At 35.6% G+C, this 16,579-nt stretch overlaps 1 protein-coding gene across 1 annotated transcript; it reads right to left on the bottom strand.

The window, feature by feature from the left end:
• Window positions 1-13,528: 13,528 nt before the first annotated feature.
• LOC120432586 (esterase B1-like) lies at window positions 13,529-15,637 on the bottom strand. The gene is made up of 4 exons (XM_039597820.1): window positions 15,241-15,637; window positions 14,934-15,182; window positions 13,866-14,881; window positions 13,529-13,807 (listed from the first exon to the last, which is right to left on the bottom strand). Exons 1-4 carry the CDS (start codon window positions 15,448-15,450, stop codon window positions 13,582-13,584), a joined length of 1,701 nt encoding a protein of 566 aa, XP_039453754.1. The 5' UTR covers window positions 15,451-15,637; the 3' UTR covers window positions 13,529-13,581.
• Between the last annotated feature and the right edge of the window lie 942 nt (window positions 15,638-16,579).

Here is a 16,579-nt window from a genome sequence, read left to right as displayed (position 1 = left end):
TTTAGTTTTTAGTTTTTAGTTTTTAGTTTTTAGTTTTTAGTTTTTAGTTTTTAGTTTTTAGTTTTTAGTTTTTAGTTTTTAGTTTTTAGTTTTTAGTTTTTAGTTTTTAGTTTTTAGTTTTTAGTTTTTAGTTTTTAGTTTTTAGTTTTTAGTTTTTAGTTTTTAGTTTTTAGTTTTTAGTTTTTAGTTTTTAGTTTTTAGTTTTTAGTTTTTTGTTTTTAGTTTTTAGTTTTTAGTTTTTAGTTTTTAGTTTTTAGTTTTTAGTTTTTAGTTTTTAGTTTTTAGTTTTTAGTTTTTAGTTTTTAGTTTTTAGTTTTTAGTTTTTAGTTTTTAGTTTTTAGTTTTTAGTTTTTAGTTTTTGGTTTTTAGTTTTTAGTTTTTAGTTTTTAGTTTTTAGTTTTTAGTTTTAGTTTTTAGTTTTTAGTTTTTAGTTTTTAGTTTTTAGTTTTTAGTTTTTAGTTTTAGTTTTAGTTTTTAGTTTTTAGTTTTTAGTTTTTAGTTTTTAGTTTTTAGTTTTTAGTTTTTAGTTTTTAGTTTTTAGTTTTTAGTTTTTTTATGTGATGCATTAAATTCATAAAACAGTATTCACAAGTTCCACAAAAATCTTTTTCAAGAAAGGCTTTCGGAAGGTCGGAAGAAAAACAATAAACTTCAATTTATTTGTTTGCTTATGTGTCCAGGTGAGTCGTCACTCGAAATTAAAGACTATTATGAGTCAATTTTCAACCCCTGATGGTTCGCTGGACAAAATGTTTTCGCAAAGCAACAACTCTGCTGCTGCTTCTGGTCTTTTCCTTGTTGGTCAGCTTAGAGAGACCGGAAAGAAAGAAGGCTTCTGTTTGGTAAACAAGTCAAAGTGGTTATCGAGGACAATGGAGACGATGATCATAGATTCGATTGACGGAGTAAAGACTGGACAGCTGCCGTTTGAGTTGTGTGAAGTATCATTGGACAAATTGTAATTGGATGGATGGTTACATGGCTTCTGTCTCGATTGAAACAGGTTGTCATCTTGATATTGGCATTAAGATGATTTGCTTTGTAACAACCTGGGATGAGACACGTGTCTAATGACAATGTGGACAGATGGCAGTCTTAACAATACTTTGTAGTGTATCTCAGACATTAGTTTCAGATTGCTTTTGATTTCAATGAAAACTTAATCATAAGTTTTCTACTATCCAATCATTTTATAAATTTATTGAGCATTACGGAAAACTAAATATTTCAAAGCACTAATCAAAGTATACAAGACCCACTAAGCCAGCGATTCTCAACCTTATTCTAGGCTGGTACCCCCTGTCATGTAAATCAAGTAGGCCCGGTACCCCCGTTGAGAATCGCTGCACTAAGCCATTTCTAATGAACCCCTCTTAAAACATTCCCATCGAATTGAGCACCTCCCCTAGCAATGAAATTTGTCCCACCAATTTCCCTAATGAACTCTCTCTCTGTCTCCCTATCAAGAGCCCGGATCCGCCAAATTTCGCGCCCAATCAGTTTCGCACCGGCAACATCAAAGCGTCGCCACCACCACGTGCCATCGTAAAAATCGATGACCTCTAATTAACGGATCTCGCCACCCGCCGAGGGGTTGGATTTTTCGCGCTTCCCAATTAGAGCCAACCTGGTTTGGCTGCTTTTTTGTGAGCCCTCGTGACACACACAACGGGATGTAATTCACCTTTATGTGTGCGTTCCGATAAAGGTTCGTTATCGAAAAGGTTTTCACGGGTGGAACCTCACGTGGCAGGGGAAAAAAAACAAAGAAGTGTCTATTTTTGGAGAGTAGGGAATTGTAGTCAGATTTGAAAATAATAAAAAATAGAAATAAATAGAAATCAGGAAATTTATTAAAAAAAATAACCTTGAAACACACAAAAACAGTAAGTGAAAAGAACCTTATCAAATAAAGTTCAAACATTGCTCCGTTCCCCCTAAAACAACAGTACAGGAAAAAAAAACCCAAGAACGATTCGGATTACCATAAATCTCAATGTGCATTCGATTTGTGGCGGAAAATACGACGAAAGGCAAACACAACCATTGATATCATCATCGTCGTCGTCGTCACAGTCGTTTGAATCCCACGACACTTGGAGAAGAAGAAAAAAAAACAGGAAAAGAGTAACGAGCCATCTTTTACGGCTCAGACCCCCAGCCTTTTATCATCTGCTCCTGAAGACAGAGTTGGTGAGTGAAGCGGCCAGAGGTAGGTGATTGTCACGAGATTTTCAATCAACACCCACTCGTTGGTTGGGGGCTTGCCGGTGGGGAGTTCTTTCGCGAGTTGGGGTGGAGAAAAAAAGAAGAAAGGATTTCACCAGAGAAAAAAAACGCAGAGAGGGGCACAAGGAAAAGACTAACTACGTCGAAAACAAAAGCTTGTTAGGGAAGCTTTTCTTGGAGCTGATTATCGCATTTACGGTTTCGTAAGCGAAAGATAGCGAGCAGGGTTGCCAGGTATGTGAAAAAATGGCATGTACTAAGAAATGTATGGTAATAACTAAGATTTTGGTCGAAACCTTTCGTTGACCTGCACCCACTTTAACACAGAATAATTATAATTTAAACTGAGTTAAAAAATACTTTTTGAGCATCCTTATTTAATTTTGGGAGCAAGGGTCTTTTTTATAAATCTAGCTTACAAAACAATTTACAAATCATATATTTTACAAAATCTAGCAGACATTCGAAAAAAATGTAAAAATAGGAAAAATACAAATCACATGTTTGGAGGTTATAAGCGAAACGTTTTATTTAACAAAAATGCAGTAGGGGAACAGCATCTAATTCCAGCGTGTCTCTAATGTTGGAAGGTCAGAACTTTGACATTCAATTAAAGCTAATTAAAAGCGTTTTCAACTGAAATCGAGTGATAAATAGCTCAATAAGAAGTAAGCAAGCAAGTTTCTATCAAAAGTTTTGCAAAATTAGTTGTTTAAATAGTGAAAATGAGCAAATTGGATGGAGTTAGGAGCAAGTGCTTAACCTGCCAAACATACGAGAATTTCCCCTAGTTAATCGAGTTTCAAACTTAAAAAAATATACAATTTGTTAAAGTCAAAACTTAAACTAACATTTGACATGGTCGAAAATTTGTTTTATTTGCTTTTTTTTAATGTTACGGATAATTCAAAAAATATTTTCTTCGAAAGAACGAAAAAAAGTCAGGAGTTTTTTTTACATTTTTTTTTTGTTTTTCGGTTGTTCATGAATAACCCTCACTCAAGGCGGTTTCAAAAACACTCAAAAAGAAAAAAAATGTTGATTCAACCTTTGCAAAAAAAAACTGTTTCACGATATTTTCGCGCAATTAAACCTTTTTTTTTGTTTTCGGAGATTGTATCTTAGCAACTATTGGTCCATAATCCGTTTTTTAAGCTATTTTAAAGATATTTTCTGATCTTTTCGAAAAGATTGTATTAAGAGAGCTTGACTTTTACAGTAGTTGTTTGGTAACTGGGCATTATTTAACTGGGCGTTCGATAAATGGGCTGTAGCCAGCCATGCCAGAATTACAGATAAATCTGTATTTTACAGATTCTTCGATCCCGATAATCCCATAAATGTACAGATTTTTTAAAAATGGTTATTTTAAAGCTTAAATATGATGTTAAAATTCTTAAAATGTCTTCACTGGCATCGAATTTGTCATGATGCAGACAAAATACAGATTTATTTTTCAGAAAATACAGATCACCTCCAAAAAAATCTAGCAGCATTGGCCCAGTTAAAAAGCAGACAAACGTCAAAATACCAAAACAAACCGAATAGACCGATACAAAAATTATGCATCGGTGGTCCCCTCATTATTTTTCGTTCAGCCCAGTTAGCGAGCAGTATTCGGTGACTGGGCTACGTTCTCAGCCCTGTTACCGAACAAGCACTGTATTGGTAAAAAACGTCAACAAAAATATATTTTATTTAGATAAGGCCACCAAAAATTTGCCATACCTTAAAAGATGAAATTGTTTTGTTATCTTAAAAATATTTAAAAGGTAATTCTTCTTGTTTCTTTTGTGCAATTAATAAGGCAGGTATTTTTTGTAACAACTTTTTCTGAGAAGTCCTATTTAATATTAACGACTTTGCCGAAGACATCAAATTGATCAGACAATCTGTTCTCAGTTTTTGATTATTTTAAAAGCCTTTTTATATGAACGGTTGCCAAAATTGTAAGGAGACTTGTATGGCTGAACCACACATACAAAATTACTTCTATGGTGTTTGAGAAATTTTCACCCAAATAAAAAAAAAATGAAATTCATGGTCATTATTGAGAGAATTATTCAATTGCTCTTTTTCTTGGAAGTATCAAAAACTTTTGAACTAGTTGAAATTTCGATTGCCTTCAAAATTCTTTTGTTGTCGAAATTATAAAACTTTTATTTTTATTTTTTTTTTAATCGATTTTGTCCTCTTTTCACCCAGCCTAGATATGATACAAACAAATAGTGATACTGCCTGATTTTAAAATTTAAAAGATATCAAAGACAAATAAATAAATCAGCAAATAAAAATTTAATAATGCTACTAAAACTCACATTTGAAACTAGGACTCTTTTCCATAGCAGTCAAATGATAAGACAGAAATTCTTAATCTAATGTCGTTTTTGATCACAAATAAAAATTAAAAACTCTAAATGTTCGATTTAAACTATTTTGAGTATTTTCACAATACCTTTATACTTCCTGTGGTCAAAATATATCAAGTGAAAATATCTTTCTTGTTTTTAATGTCGTTTTTTAAGATTCTTTCTTCAGGTTTTTTGGGAACATATTTACAATCATAATCAAATGTGTATTCGATGATTATCAAAGGGAATGCAGACTAGAAAATTTCTAGAAATTGTAATTTGGGAATAGAATTAATTCCACCAAAACTAGATTCTCAACATCCGAGAAGTGTTGATACTTCACATTTTAAGTGTATGGATTTTGGCAGCTTTTCATTCAAAAATATTCCAATATCAGTATCTGTTGGAGATTTGGTGTGTTGGGCAAAGTTGTGCGTAGACTACTATTCAGAAAAGTAGGTACACGGAAAGATTACGATTTTTATATATATATAGTTTTTTCAATCTAGAAATCAATTTAGGAAAAATCAGTAATTTTAAATTTGGATTTTTAAACAATTCAAGAACAAAAAAACACGCAGCTTTTCAGTCAAGGAGAAATGTACAAAAATATGCCGTCAATACAATTTTTTTTTATTTCGGAAACAAAATTGTTTGACATCAGCATTTAATGTTCGTTAAAATCAAGTTTGCAATTACAAAATTCACAATATTGATGAAATTTTGGTGAATCGTGCCACTTTTGGAATTCAGCCATTTAAGATTTGATTTTAAATTATTTACATCACTTTTTTATATTTAAAAATAGTATTGGCGAGTGTCCAAGCATAAAAATCATTCATGTGAAAATAATCAATTTTTCATTTTTTGCAACATTTTGACACTTATTTATTTGACTTGACTTATTATTTGACATAAAAATTTTAGTGAATTTTCATGAAAATTAAGTTTTTGTTGTTGAATACTCCAATATTAATCAAAACACGTATTTCAGTAAGCATACAATTTTTATTCATTTGCCTCTGTGAGTCAAAACAACGCGAAATATTCTATTAATTTTCTCAAAATTTGTGCTTTGCAAAAGTTTTAAAATTGGACTTCTGGTTGACGAGAAACAGCGGATAAAAAAACATTGAAATTGAAGTTGTCTCAGTCTCATCCAAACAACAATTTCACAAACAATTGTAATATTTCTGATCCCCTCAAAACAAAAAATATTTTGAAAATTTTGGAATCAAGACTTACTTTGAAATATGAAATAATTTATTTTATTTTATTGAAATTTTTCCTATTTTTTATCGAATAGGTTATTTTTATTTTTTTAAGATAAATTAAAAATAAAAGCGTAAGGCATCACTTCCACATCATCTTCCCCCTCTTCCTTCAAAAAGGCCCCGTTCTTGCCTTCCTAGCCTCCTCCGCAAGACGAATGGCACGCCAGCTTTACTGCTTATGTTTATTTTATATCAATTTTATTTCCCAAATCTGACACTAACTGGGACAACCACCAAACGACCGCCCTCGACGAAGACGACATTCTTGAGGCTCGTCCCCGATCCCAGCCTCCCCGTTCTAAGCTTAAAGCTAGAAGTGGGTAGTGTGAGGGGTTAGGAGGTTGATGGAAAGCTTCCGCGCAGCGGAGAAGAGCTTTGTCTCGTCGAAATAAATAAGATGGAGGATTTTGGTTTTGCTGTTTTATTTCACCATCCATAATGGAAAGCTTTTCCTCGTGGTCTTCGTCGTCTTCGGTTAGGGACAACGTTGAGAACACTTTGTTTTTGTTTGTGTCACCTGGCTCGATTCTGGTACACGCACTTTTCCTTCTTGTTCGACTATCTGGAGGAAAACAACACGAGTAATCTTCGGTCTCTGCTGGATACTAATATAAATTAATGATCGCTGGGCACGTAAATAAATTGGATGTGTTTCTGCCTTCATTGTGGTGTTCTTATTTTTATCTTTATGCTTGGACGGCTGTTGTTTTGCCCGAACAAAGATCAAGGACCTGTTCTTGTCTTTGTACGCCGACGAGGACTAGGTATTTTATTTCAAATGGCTCGACGAAAACCTTAGAATTTATCGTCCAGACAATGGTATCGTGTTTGCCGGTTGCCATTTTATTTTATTTTTTTATGTCATTATTATGTTCATCCCCTGCATTTTCGCAAGTCTTTTATTTCAACGACAGCAAGTGCCTTAAAAATCGTGGGAAATTCATCTGGACCGGCGAAGATAAGACCAAATTGAAGGATTAGGACGAAATTTCAAGTTCATTATTGTTCTTTTCTCTCTATTTCCAAAAAAGGAGATTATCTGACCTCCGAAATCTTGAGAAATTCACCGAAGACAATGGCGAGTGCCGCGGAAAACAACTGAAAGGTTGGTCGGATGGGAAATTAGAGATCATTATCGTTTTCATTTTGGTTCACGATAGCGGGCTCTTTGCCGGGATTAACGGTGGCGATTGTACGCGGCGCGGGGTGGAAAATTAATTAAATTTCAAATTTAGCCTGTCGGTGAAACGTTTTGTGCCGAGCTTACTGGAAGCTTACGTGAAAACTGCTTCTCACTTGAGCAAGATCAGTGGTGATGCATTGCACTAATCTCCAAAAAAAAACACATGCGTCAGTTAGTTTCTGCGAGAAACAATTTGGAACAAATTAACGTGTCAGCTTTTAGCGAAATGAAAACTTTTCTCGCACACCACACCCAGAAAAAAAAGCAGGCTCATTTCGCAACCGTAATTGCTTTCACTCATCCGTCACTGGGAGTTTTTCGCTCCCCCAAGCACGCGTTAAGCTGTTATCAACGTCACCGTTTGCTGGGGAACATCACAGATGCTGAGAAAAATCGCTCGTCTTAGCCATGGCTGGGAAAGCATTCATCCCTTCGGAATGGAAACAACCCTTTCGGATGAGTTGGAAATACGCACATTAAGCGATAATAGAAAAAAAAATTCAATAACAAAAAAAAATCAATGTTGAAAAATAAAAGAAAAATAAAATCAATTCAAAGACGAATAAAAAAAAACAAGTCCTCATGATCAATTTTAAATACCGTAAAACGGGGTGACTTTGAAGGTTTTAGATTATTCGGTAAAATGAAGATTACAAATTGAATACGTACGCAATGGTTTGAAATCATACTGACCGTGATAGAGAAGTGTTCAAAGAACCTCATGAAGAACTTTTGATAAAATTTTGAAAATTTCAAAATGTTATTTAACTATAATTAAGAAAAAGTTGATGAAAGACATTATTTCATATTTCAGAAAGTGTCATGATTTTCTCAATAAACATGATTTTGAATCGGAAAACGAAAAGCATTTTCGGATTCTTTGGACAACCAAGAGAAGACAAAATAAATTTGTTAATAATAAATAATATATGTTTTTCAAACACAATTAAAATATCTCCAAATTTATAGGCAATGCAAGTTAAACAAATTTTATGTAAAATGTGACAACTTGTGATTCGGGCATCGAAATCAGTTTCAAATGCGATATTAATCAATAATTTTAGAAACAAAACTAGTTTAAACGAATTTCAGGATAAATTTCGACTATTTTACAATTTTACCTAAAATTTATACGTTAAGTATAAACTTAGTTAACTAAATATAAACATTTTTTTTTCTTCAAAAACCATATCAGCATCCTTAGGGATGACGTAAAAATAAAATCTGGACACCTTAAATCTGATTTTTACAAGAATAATTATAATTATCAAAGTCACCCCAAAATTTAAACTAATAATTTTTAACGTAACTTATTTCCTAACCACTGTTGATTTTTTTTTCAATAATGGTGCATGGACTTTGTGTGGCCTGGGTACATGTTTTAAAAATAATAATCTTGAGAAAAACCTTACCAATTGGAAAATATTTCAAAAATAAATTGAAATCCTATCAAAGTCACCCCGGTTTACGGTATCTGAAAAGAATCCAGATTTAAATTCTATCTGAGACCGTTGCAAATATTTTTCAAAGTTTATGTCACCCCCTTCAAAATCGATCTGAAAATTAGAGGAAACAAATGTTTTTTTTTTCAGAAAACTTCAAACAGAAAAACAGAAAGTTAAATAAAATGAAAACAATTCAAAATATATTTCCTACTTTTCAGCACGTTTGGGTTCATAGAAGATAAAAATGGATTTTTTTTAATGAAATTCCAATGTGGTACACGGATAGTTTTTTTCGCATTTTTTTCATCAATTCTTACATTTTTTTGAATTTTTAAACAATATTTACTCTCAAATGAAAAACATCATAGGTGACATAATTTTCATACTTTTGTTTTTTTGCCTTCCTCACGTTACTGAGGAAAGGCTATAAAATCACTCGAAAAATGAACTTCTCAATCAGACCTCCTAGACCCACCTTCATGTATACCTATCGACTCAGAATCAAATTCTGAGCAAATGTCTGTGTGTGTGGTGGGATGTTGATCAAAAAATTGTCACTCGATTATCTCGACATTGGCTGAACCGATTTTGTTCGTTTTGGCGTCATTCGATCCGTCTTGGGATCACATAAGTCGCTATTAAAAATTATGCAGTTTAATTAAATACTTCAAAAGTTATGGTAAAAAAAACGATTTTAACAAAAGTCCGGAAGATTGTAAAAAGGGTGGTTTTTGTAAGAAAACCCGTCATGCTATACATTTTCAGAAAGGTATTTAAAAGACCTTTCCAACGCGTCCAAAACATTGAAGATCTGACAACCCTATCAGAAGTTATAAGCACTTAAGTGTTATTTACGCACTTTTTGCATTTTGGATAGCACCCTTTAAATGTGAGGAAGGCGCCAACCACCTAAGGGTGGATTAAGTAACGTTTTTTAATTAAAAAAATATTCTATAAGGCCTAATTGTACTCAATTTTTATGTCAATATTTATCCTAATTTTTTTAGAACAAATGTATTTTTTGATAGGAACAAATATCTAGTCTGTTTTCAAATAAGAAATCGGTTGAAGATTTGAAGATTTGAAGATTTGAAGATTTGAAGATTTGAAGATTTGAAGATTTGAAGATTTGAAGATTTGAAGATTTGAAGATTTGAAGATTTTGATTGTTTTGTTTTGTTTAATTTTCATTTAATTCTTAATTTTTATTTTTTTCGTTTATTTCGTTTACTAAAGCTTCCCATAATCGCAATGAAAAGCTCCCACGAGGGCATACATACATCACACACTCGGCTGTCACTGAGTAGGGTGGGAAGGGTGGTGAGCATTTCTCTCATTTTTCTTTTCCTTTGGTGTCTGCGGCCGGTTGCGCTCCAGTGGCAGGTAATCCGTTTTCTAACCGGTAAATATTTGCGCAACATGTGCTCGTGGCTGGGTCCAAACATCGTATCATCATCTTGTCTGGCCTTGAAACGAAATACTTCAATGCTGATTTTTTTTGGGCTTTGAGGTTTTCCTTTGGTTAATGAGGAGTTTATTGGAAGCAATTTACAAATTTTGATTTGAAGTTTTAAAAACTAATTTGAACCAGCTTCAAACAGTCCATAATATCCATGAAGCCCAGTTTCCACGTAAAGGTCAAAAGAAAATTTTCTATGTAATTCTGACATGTCGCAGGGCGTGAAATGTCAAATCCTTGCTTGTAAGGATTCCGTTCCACCAAGGAGTCAAACTTTCTGCGAACACAGCTTGCAGTGTCTCCTTCCAACAATCAACCTGTTGTTTTACCTGAATGGGTGGGTGGGTTGGTCGTGTTCACCGTTGAAATTAAATACGCCTTCTTGCACGTATCTTCCACGCTGTTTTGCACTGCAAAGAGTAGGTGAAGTTAACTTTGGCAAAGTCTGAATTTCGAACAAAATTAAAAAATAAGCTTTGCATTTTTGTCTGTATTTTCTAAAACCTCTTATTTTTTTTAATAGTTGAAATTTATTCCAATTACCCTCTAAATAATGTCGGCACGGTCGGTTGTTTGGCTTGCAAATATGTTTGAAAAGTTTCGCTTGTTGACATTAAACCTCCTCCTGTGCCATCGCGCAACAAAATTCACCAGGCGTCTTGTTTCGCTCCCTCCACAAAGACCCCAGAAGATTTAATCCCAGAACACGTTCAACCACCAAACAGGGTGCCCGCTGGAATGGCGTTAGTTGTAGCTCATGGCGGCAGCAGCTACATGCAAATTATTTCATAACCAAAGTGCATTAGCTAATTTGTATGCAAATGGGACCCTGGGCTGGCTTCTGACACACTAAAATGAACACACACACACACCCAGAGACACAGTTACTCTCACACGTTCTAATAGAGACACAATTCTGTCATGGATGCTGGGAAAAGAAAAAGAGAAAAGAAGAAGAATATGAAAGAATAACCCCGCTAGACAAAGCATCCGGGCGAAAGATGAAACCCATGGAAGCCATAAACATGGTAAATTCTGTTGGAAAGCACAACACGAAAATGGCGTGGGAGGAAAAAGCTAGCGAAAAAGAGCTTTTTTTTGGTGGTGGGTGTGGGAAAAGCACCGGAAGTGACACTCTGTTGGTGATGTTTCAGTTCATTAAAGCTCGCTCATGGCGGAGACGTTTGAAGCTGGGTAAAAACAGTATGTAAATTGCAACACTTTGTGAGTCAAAATGATAAAGTTTATGACTACATCGTAGAGAATTGCTCATCACTAGTTATTTTCCTGCAATTCCTAAAAATTTCTGCTTAAATATTTTTGAGACTCATATAAAAAAAAACACAATTTCCTTTTCTTTTTAATGCTATAAAATTGAATTCAAAAACATAAAGATGGCATGTGTTGTTCTATGCAACAAGATTTTTTCTGTCGTATTTGTATCGTATCGTATCACTGTTTGAAAAATTTTCTTTTAGTGTTTTAAATATTTTCGTATTTTTTAAAATGATTGTTCAGGAATGACTGTTAAATACATAAAGTATATGTTTTCTTCTCTTGCTAATTGTTAAAAATCCAATTGCTTAGAAATGAGATTCACTGTAAATGGGAAAGTGAAATTTTTGGCTTGGTTTAAATTTTGGTATTTTACAATTCAAACCGTTCAGCGAAAATTTTGAGGTTTTTTCTCTTTTAGAAAGTTATTGGATTTGCCAATTCAAGCCTCTTTGTCTCAACAAATCAACCTAATCGTGAACCACTCTAAATTTCAACCAAACTAAAAGTTGTCCTTTTTTAAAACAATTCTTCTGAAGACACTTAAGCTTCTAAACATCACATTTAAAAAAAAATGCATTTTTTCTAAAAATGGTTTTGTTTAAAAGTTTTTATTTCAAATTCTCATTAAAACTTTAATATAGTCAATCTCATTGCATAACAATTTAAGTGAATTCCACATAATTTCTTTGGAAAAAATGGTGTTTATTGTGATTTAATGTTTACATACAATTATTTTGTATGCTAATTCTAACAAATGTAATTATTTTAAAAACTAATTTAAATACATCATCCAAGCATATAAGCATAATCAACAATTTTTCCATTTCCATATAAAGTTTGAGTTTAACAACACAACTTTTTTCAGTTTTGAAATCATACTTTTTTATTTGTTAACATCATGAAACACAAAAAAAAAACAAATCCGATATATTTTAAATTTTGTTTCAAGTATTTACTTTTCAAAACTCTTTCTTCAAAATTTCTCAATACATAATAGTTTTTAAGAAAATTTAAATTTTTAATGAAAAAAAAACTCGTAATTTATAGTGTTATAATAATCTTTAAAACAAATTTTGATTTTTGGGACCACTGGTCGAAACAAAACGTAAAAGTTCAAGAAATAAATTGTTTTCATAAATTCATTGACATTCGCAATTTATGTGAATTTTCACTTTTTCTTAAATGATATAACAAAAAAAAATCATTTTCTGTTTCTTTTGTATCGAAATTTCGAAAACCTAGCTTAAAATATTATATGAGCAATTCTCTAACAAAACCGGAAATGGATTTTATTTGTATTTTTTTATTTGGCTCAAACTTTGTGGGGGTCTTGCCTATGACCAAAGAAGCTATTTATCTCCGCAACTAACGGTCCTATTTTCAATTTTAAAACATGAAACATTTGTGACATTTTTCGATATTTTCGAACAGGGTTGTTAAAATATCAAAATATCAGCTCTCAGCAACTACAATTATCTCGCCTGAATATTCATTCCTCAAATACAACTGCTCTTCTCTCTTCATTGAAACTCTCAGCGCCGAACATAGCCGAACACGTTTTCGTGTTTACACACTCGCGATTGACATTTTCCTTTTCTCTCTCATTCTCGCTTCCACGATCATCCTACCGCAACAGCGTTTAACCACAAAAGCCACCACAAAACCAATTTTGCAAACGCAGTTTGAAGGGGCGTTATGCGTGGTCGGCTCCTAATCGCCATCTCGCGTTCTCTCATTGCAGTTTTCGGAGAGATTGAGAGACTCAGCGGTGAGAGCGCATAGTTGAGGAAAAGGGAAGGAGTGATAGCGAGAGAATGACATCGCTGGGAATCACGAGACACAAGAAGAGATCTCACAAGCTATAGTGACGGCCGCTATACTCTCGGATATTTTTGGTGCAGAGATAATCTATTGATTGCTTTTCTATCTTTCTTTTGCAACACTGTTTTCGAAAAAAATATTTTGAATAAATTAAATCAAGACTTGCATTTTAAAAGGGTCAAACATTAAATATTACGCCCTTTTGAAGTGTTAGTTATGATTTGATGTTTTTCAAAATATTTTTTAATATTAACGTACCATTTTTGTATGGACAGCAGCCAAAATTGCATTGAGACCAATGACACAAAATAGCTTCTTTGGTCATAGGGAAGAGCCCCACAAAGTTTAAGCCAAATCAAAAAATACAAAAAATAAAAATGGTCAAAATCGGCCGATTTCGTAGAGAGTAGCTCATGTTTATCCCCCTTGACTTTGACTTGATGAACATTTTAATCCTTAAGTTTAAATGTAAGGAATAATCAAAGGTGAAAAAATATTAAAGCTTCTTTATTATTAAAATTCAGTAGTACATGACTCCAACTCACTGTGACAGCTTTTCAGCCTTTCCCACTAGCCACAAAAGCTCATCGATATCGCTACAGTTGTAGTAGTACAAACATCGGTAGATGATTCCCCAGAATGAATAGTAAAGGTTATTCCTATCCGATCGCACTTCGAACTCTCGATCAATGTTTAAATATTTCGGATCTTCCGAGTTTCCATCATACGGTGGCCAATGTGGCATAGATTCTTGGTGATTTGGTGACCTGAACAACGATAATCATATTAATTTGAAGTTTTTCAAGATTACTGCACAAAACTCACCCAAATTTAACGAAGTTTGCCACCAACTCGACTGTCCTCTCGTGCACCCTCCATTCATCCTCAAATGCACTCCTGTTCGCCAGCGCTTCTCGAACATTGTAAGGAGTGAAAATGTACCCCAGCTCATCCCCATGAATCGCTCCGTAATGCTTAACGCCAGCCAACTTTTCGTGAAACTCCCGTTTGAACCAGCCGAACCTCCCATCGTACTGAAACCGGAAAAAGTACGTGTTTTCCGGGACCCTCCGGGAGTACTCTTTCAGGAGGTTCTTGTTTGGGAAGAACCAATTCGCAGTGTTGGCCAGTTCGATGTAGAAAATGTTCCGATCCAGTTCGATTCCATCACGCTCGGCAAGTTCCGCCGCCCGGTCTACCACGGTATCGATGAAGCTTTTGAGCGTTTCGTTGTGAATGTTGGGGAAGTTTTCTCCCATCCAGTAATCGTGGACGTAACTGAGGAACAGCTCAAACTCTTCTGAGGATTGGCCGAAGAGAAGTGGAACGGCGTTGATGGGGTTCTGCAGGATCAGATCTTGGGGAGGTACGGTGAGGAAGGCTTGTGGGTGGTCCAGCTCGGCACTGGGGACGCAGAATCCGTAACTTACGGTGGCGAAGCGGTAGATGATGTCCTCGTTCCAGAATGTCCGGAAGTCGACCTGCTTCAGCTGTTCGATTGAGGTTATGTTGAGATCGCGGAAGTATTGCCGTGAATAGCTGTCCGCGTTGTACAGGAAGGCCCACGGTGCCAGCATGGAACCGCCGAGGGCGAAGGCCTGCTGGAACAGTCCTTTGGAACTGTTCGAGTACAGGTGGTACGTGATGGAAGCTGCTCCGGCGCTGTGGCCCATGAGGGTTACCCGGGAGGGATCGCCACCGAAGAGGTGGATGTACTGCTGAACCCACTGCAGGGCGGTGCGTTGATCTTTGAGGCCAAAGTTTCCACTGATGTTGAACTGGGACGACTGTAGGAATCCCAGTGGATCCAATCGGTATTGAATGCTGACTACGATGATTCCCTGGAAGATTTTGATCTTTAGTTTTGAACTTCTTGTTAATTTTCAAACTTACATTCTCTACAAGAAGATCAACTCCGTGGAAATCACTCGTAGATGATCCGACTGCGAAGCTTCCCCCATGAACAAACACCAACACTGGGAGTTTCTGTTCATCTTTTGGAGCAGGTTGATACACGTCCAGAACCAAACAGTCCTCATCGCCAACTACCTTGGTAGCATCGTTCAGATCATCCAGCTGGGGACAAATGTTGCCCGATTTGGTGTAATTCTGCACCCCTCGTGGTCGAAACAAGACCGGATTCTGTAAAAATCACACTTTCGTAGCATCAACGCTCCCAACAATCAGCAACTCACCTTACTTCAAATCGCAGATGACCTTTGGGTGCTTCTGCGTACCGAACTCCAAGGAATTCACAGTACGAAACTCCGTTGAACGTCCGCTTGGAAATCCCGAACCCCCGACTGATTTCATCAAACCGAACACTGCACGACGGTGGTGGCTGTACCAGCGCAAGTGCATTCAACAAGTTCACAGTAATAAACAACACCAACACCACCAGCAGAGTCATCGTAGCAAAATTTATCACTTCACCCTCTTCGGCAGCTTCCAGGATGGATCAACACAATTCAGCTCACGTCACGGTGCCAAATTCAATAAAATCACATCACTTCCGAGTTGCGTATTTGGACTGAGGCTGAGCGAGAGCTTTGTGGTGTGACTGTGCAAAATTGTGCGCCAAAGCTGACCCCTAAACTAGAACGCAATGGTATACGAAACCATGGGATTGATTGTCCTAGCAGGGTGAAATTTTAGAAACTTTAAAATCTTGTGATAACAGGAAAAATGATACTTTTTTTTCCATAAAAGTGAAATTAAAAAGTTTAAATTTAATCTGTACCACAATACCTTGCATCACACACTGACTTTAAAGAAAAGTAAAACTTCTCAATAAACTGATAAGAGGCCCCATCAATTTGATTTCACTCGTGTTCGCGTTGTCTCTGTTTGGTTGGTTGTTTACTCTCGCACGCTCCCGCATTTTGGTGGTTTATTTGTTTCTAGTTTATTTCTAGTTCATGACCAGTTTGGCTGCTGCCCACTGATTAGCGCTGCTGTATTAATAGGTTTATTGAAGTATTTTATGGTGGAGTATTCTTAGCATCAGCTTTTGATGCTAATTAAGGGGCACTCCCGTAACAAAATTAGAACCAGTTATTTCGGGCCTCAAAGCACCATATCGTGATTAGAACAGCTTAGTTTGGAGACAAATTCCAATCTTCCTTAAAGGTTACACGCCCTCGCACCTCCCACCTCCGATTCTGAAAGGATTATTTTCCGCACGCCAATTTTTGGGGCCAATATCCCCAAAGGCAGGTCACCGCCCCAAAAATAAGACAGCAGCTATAACCGTAATCCGATGTGGTCACCATCGCCGTCGTCGTCTCCCCGGTCAGTAATTTGATTTGCTACGATCCGTCCCAAATTGACCGTTATCAGGAAGGACATGGCGCAAAATAGCTGGACGACGACGGGGAAAAAAAGCGAAGCAAACGTAATCTAATTTGAATAAAATATCGTTCAGCGTGCGATTCCCGGGAAATCTAGGAACATTTTGGACGGAGGACCCCACTTGAGACGGGTTTGGGACAAATTCTGGGAATCGATTTTTACCAACAAATAAAAAAAAAATGTTGCGT

Source organism: Culex pipiens, chromosome 2 (genome assembly GCF_016801865.2).
Source record: "Culex pipiens pallens isolate TS chromosome 2, TS_CPP_V2, whole genome shotgun sequence".
NCBI classification, from domain to species: Eukaryota; Metazoa; Arthropoda; class Insecta; order Diptera; family Culicidae; genus Culex; species Culex pipiens.
The sequence above is the reverse complement of the archived record's forward strand: the minus strand, read 5'-3'. Positions and strand labels throughout refer to the sequence as shown.

Bases quoted from the DNA above. Each gene is read 5' to 3' on its own strand.
- LOC120432586 (XM_039597820.1), bottom strand. From the start codon at position 15,450: ATGACTCTGCTGGTGGTGTTGGTGTTGTTTATTACTGTGAACTTGTTG. The intron at 15,183-15,240 runs GTAAGGTGAGTT...TGATTTTTACAG, and splicing joins AAGGTCATCTGCGATTTGAA to AATCCGGTCTTGTTTCGACC. The intron at 14,882-14,933 runs GTAAGTTTGAAA...AAAATCTTCCAG, and splicing joins TTGATCTTCTTGTAGAGAAT to GGAATCATCGTAGTCAGCAT.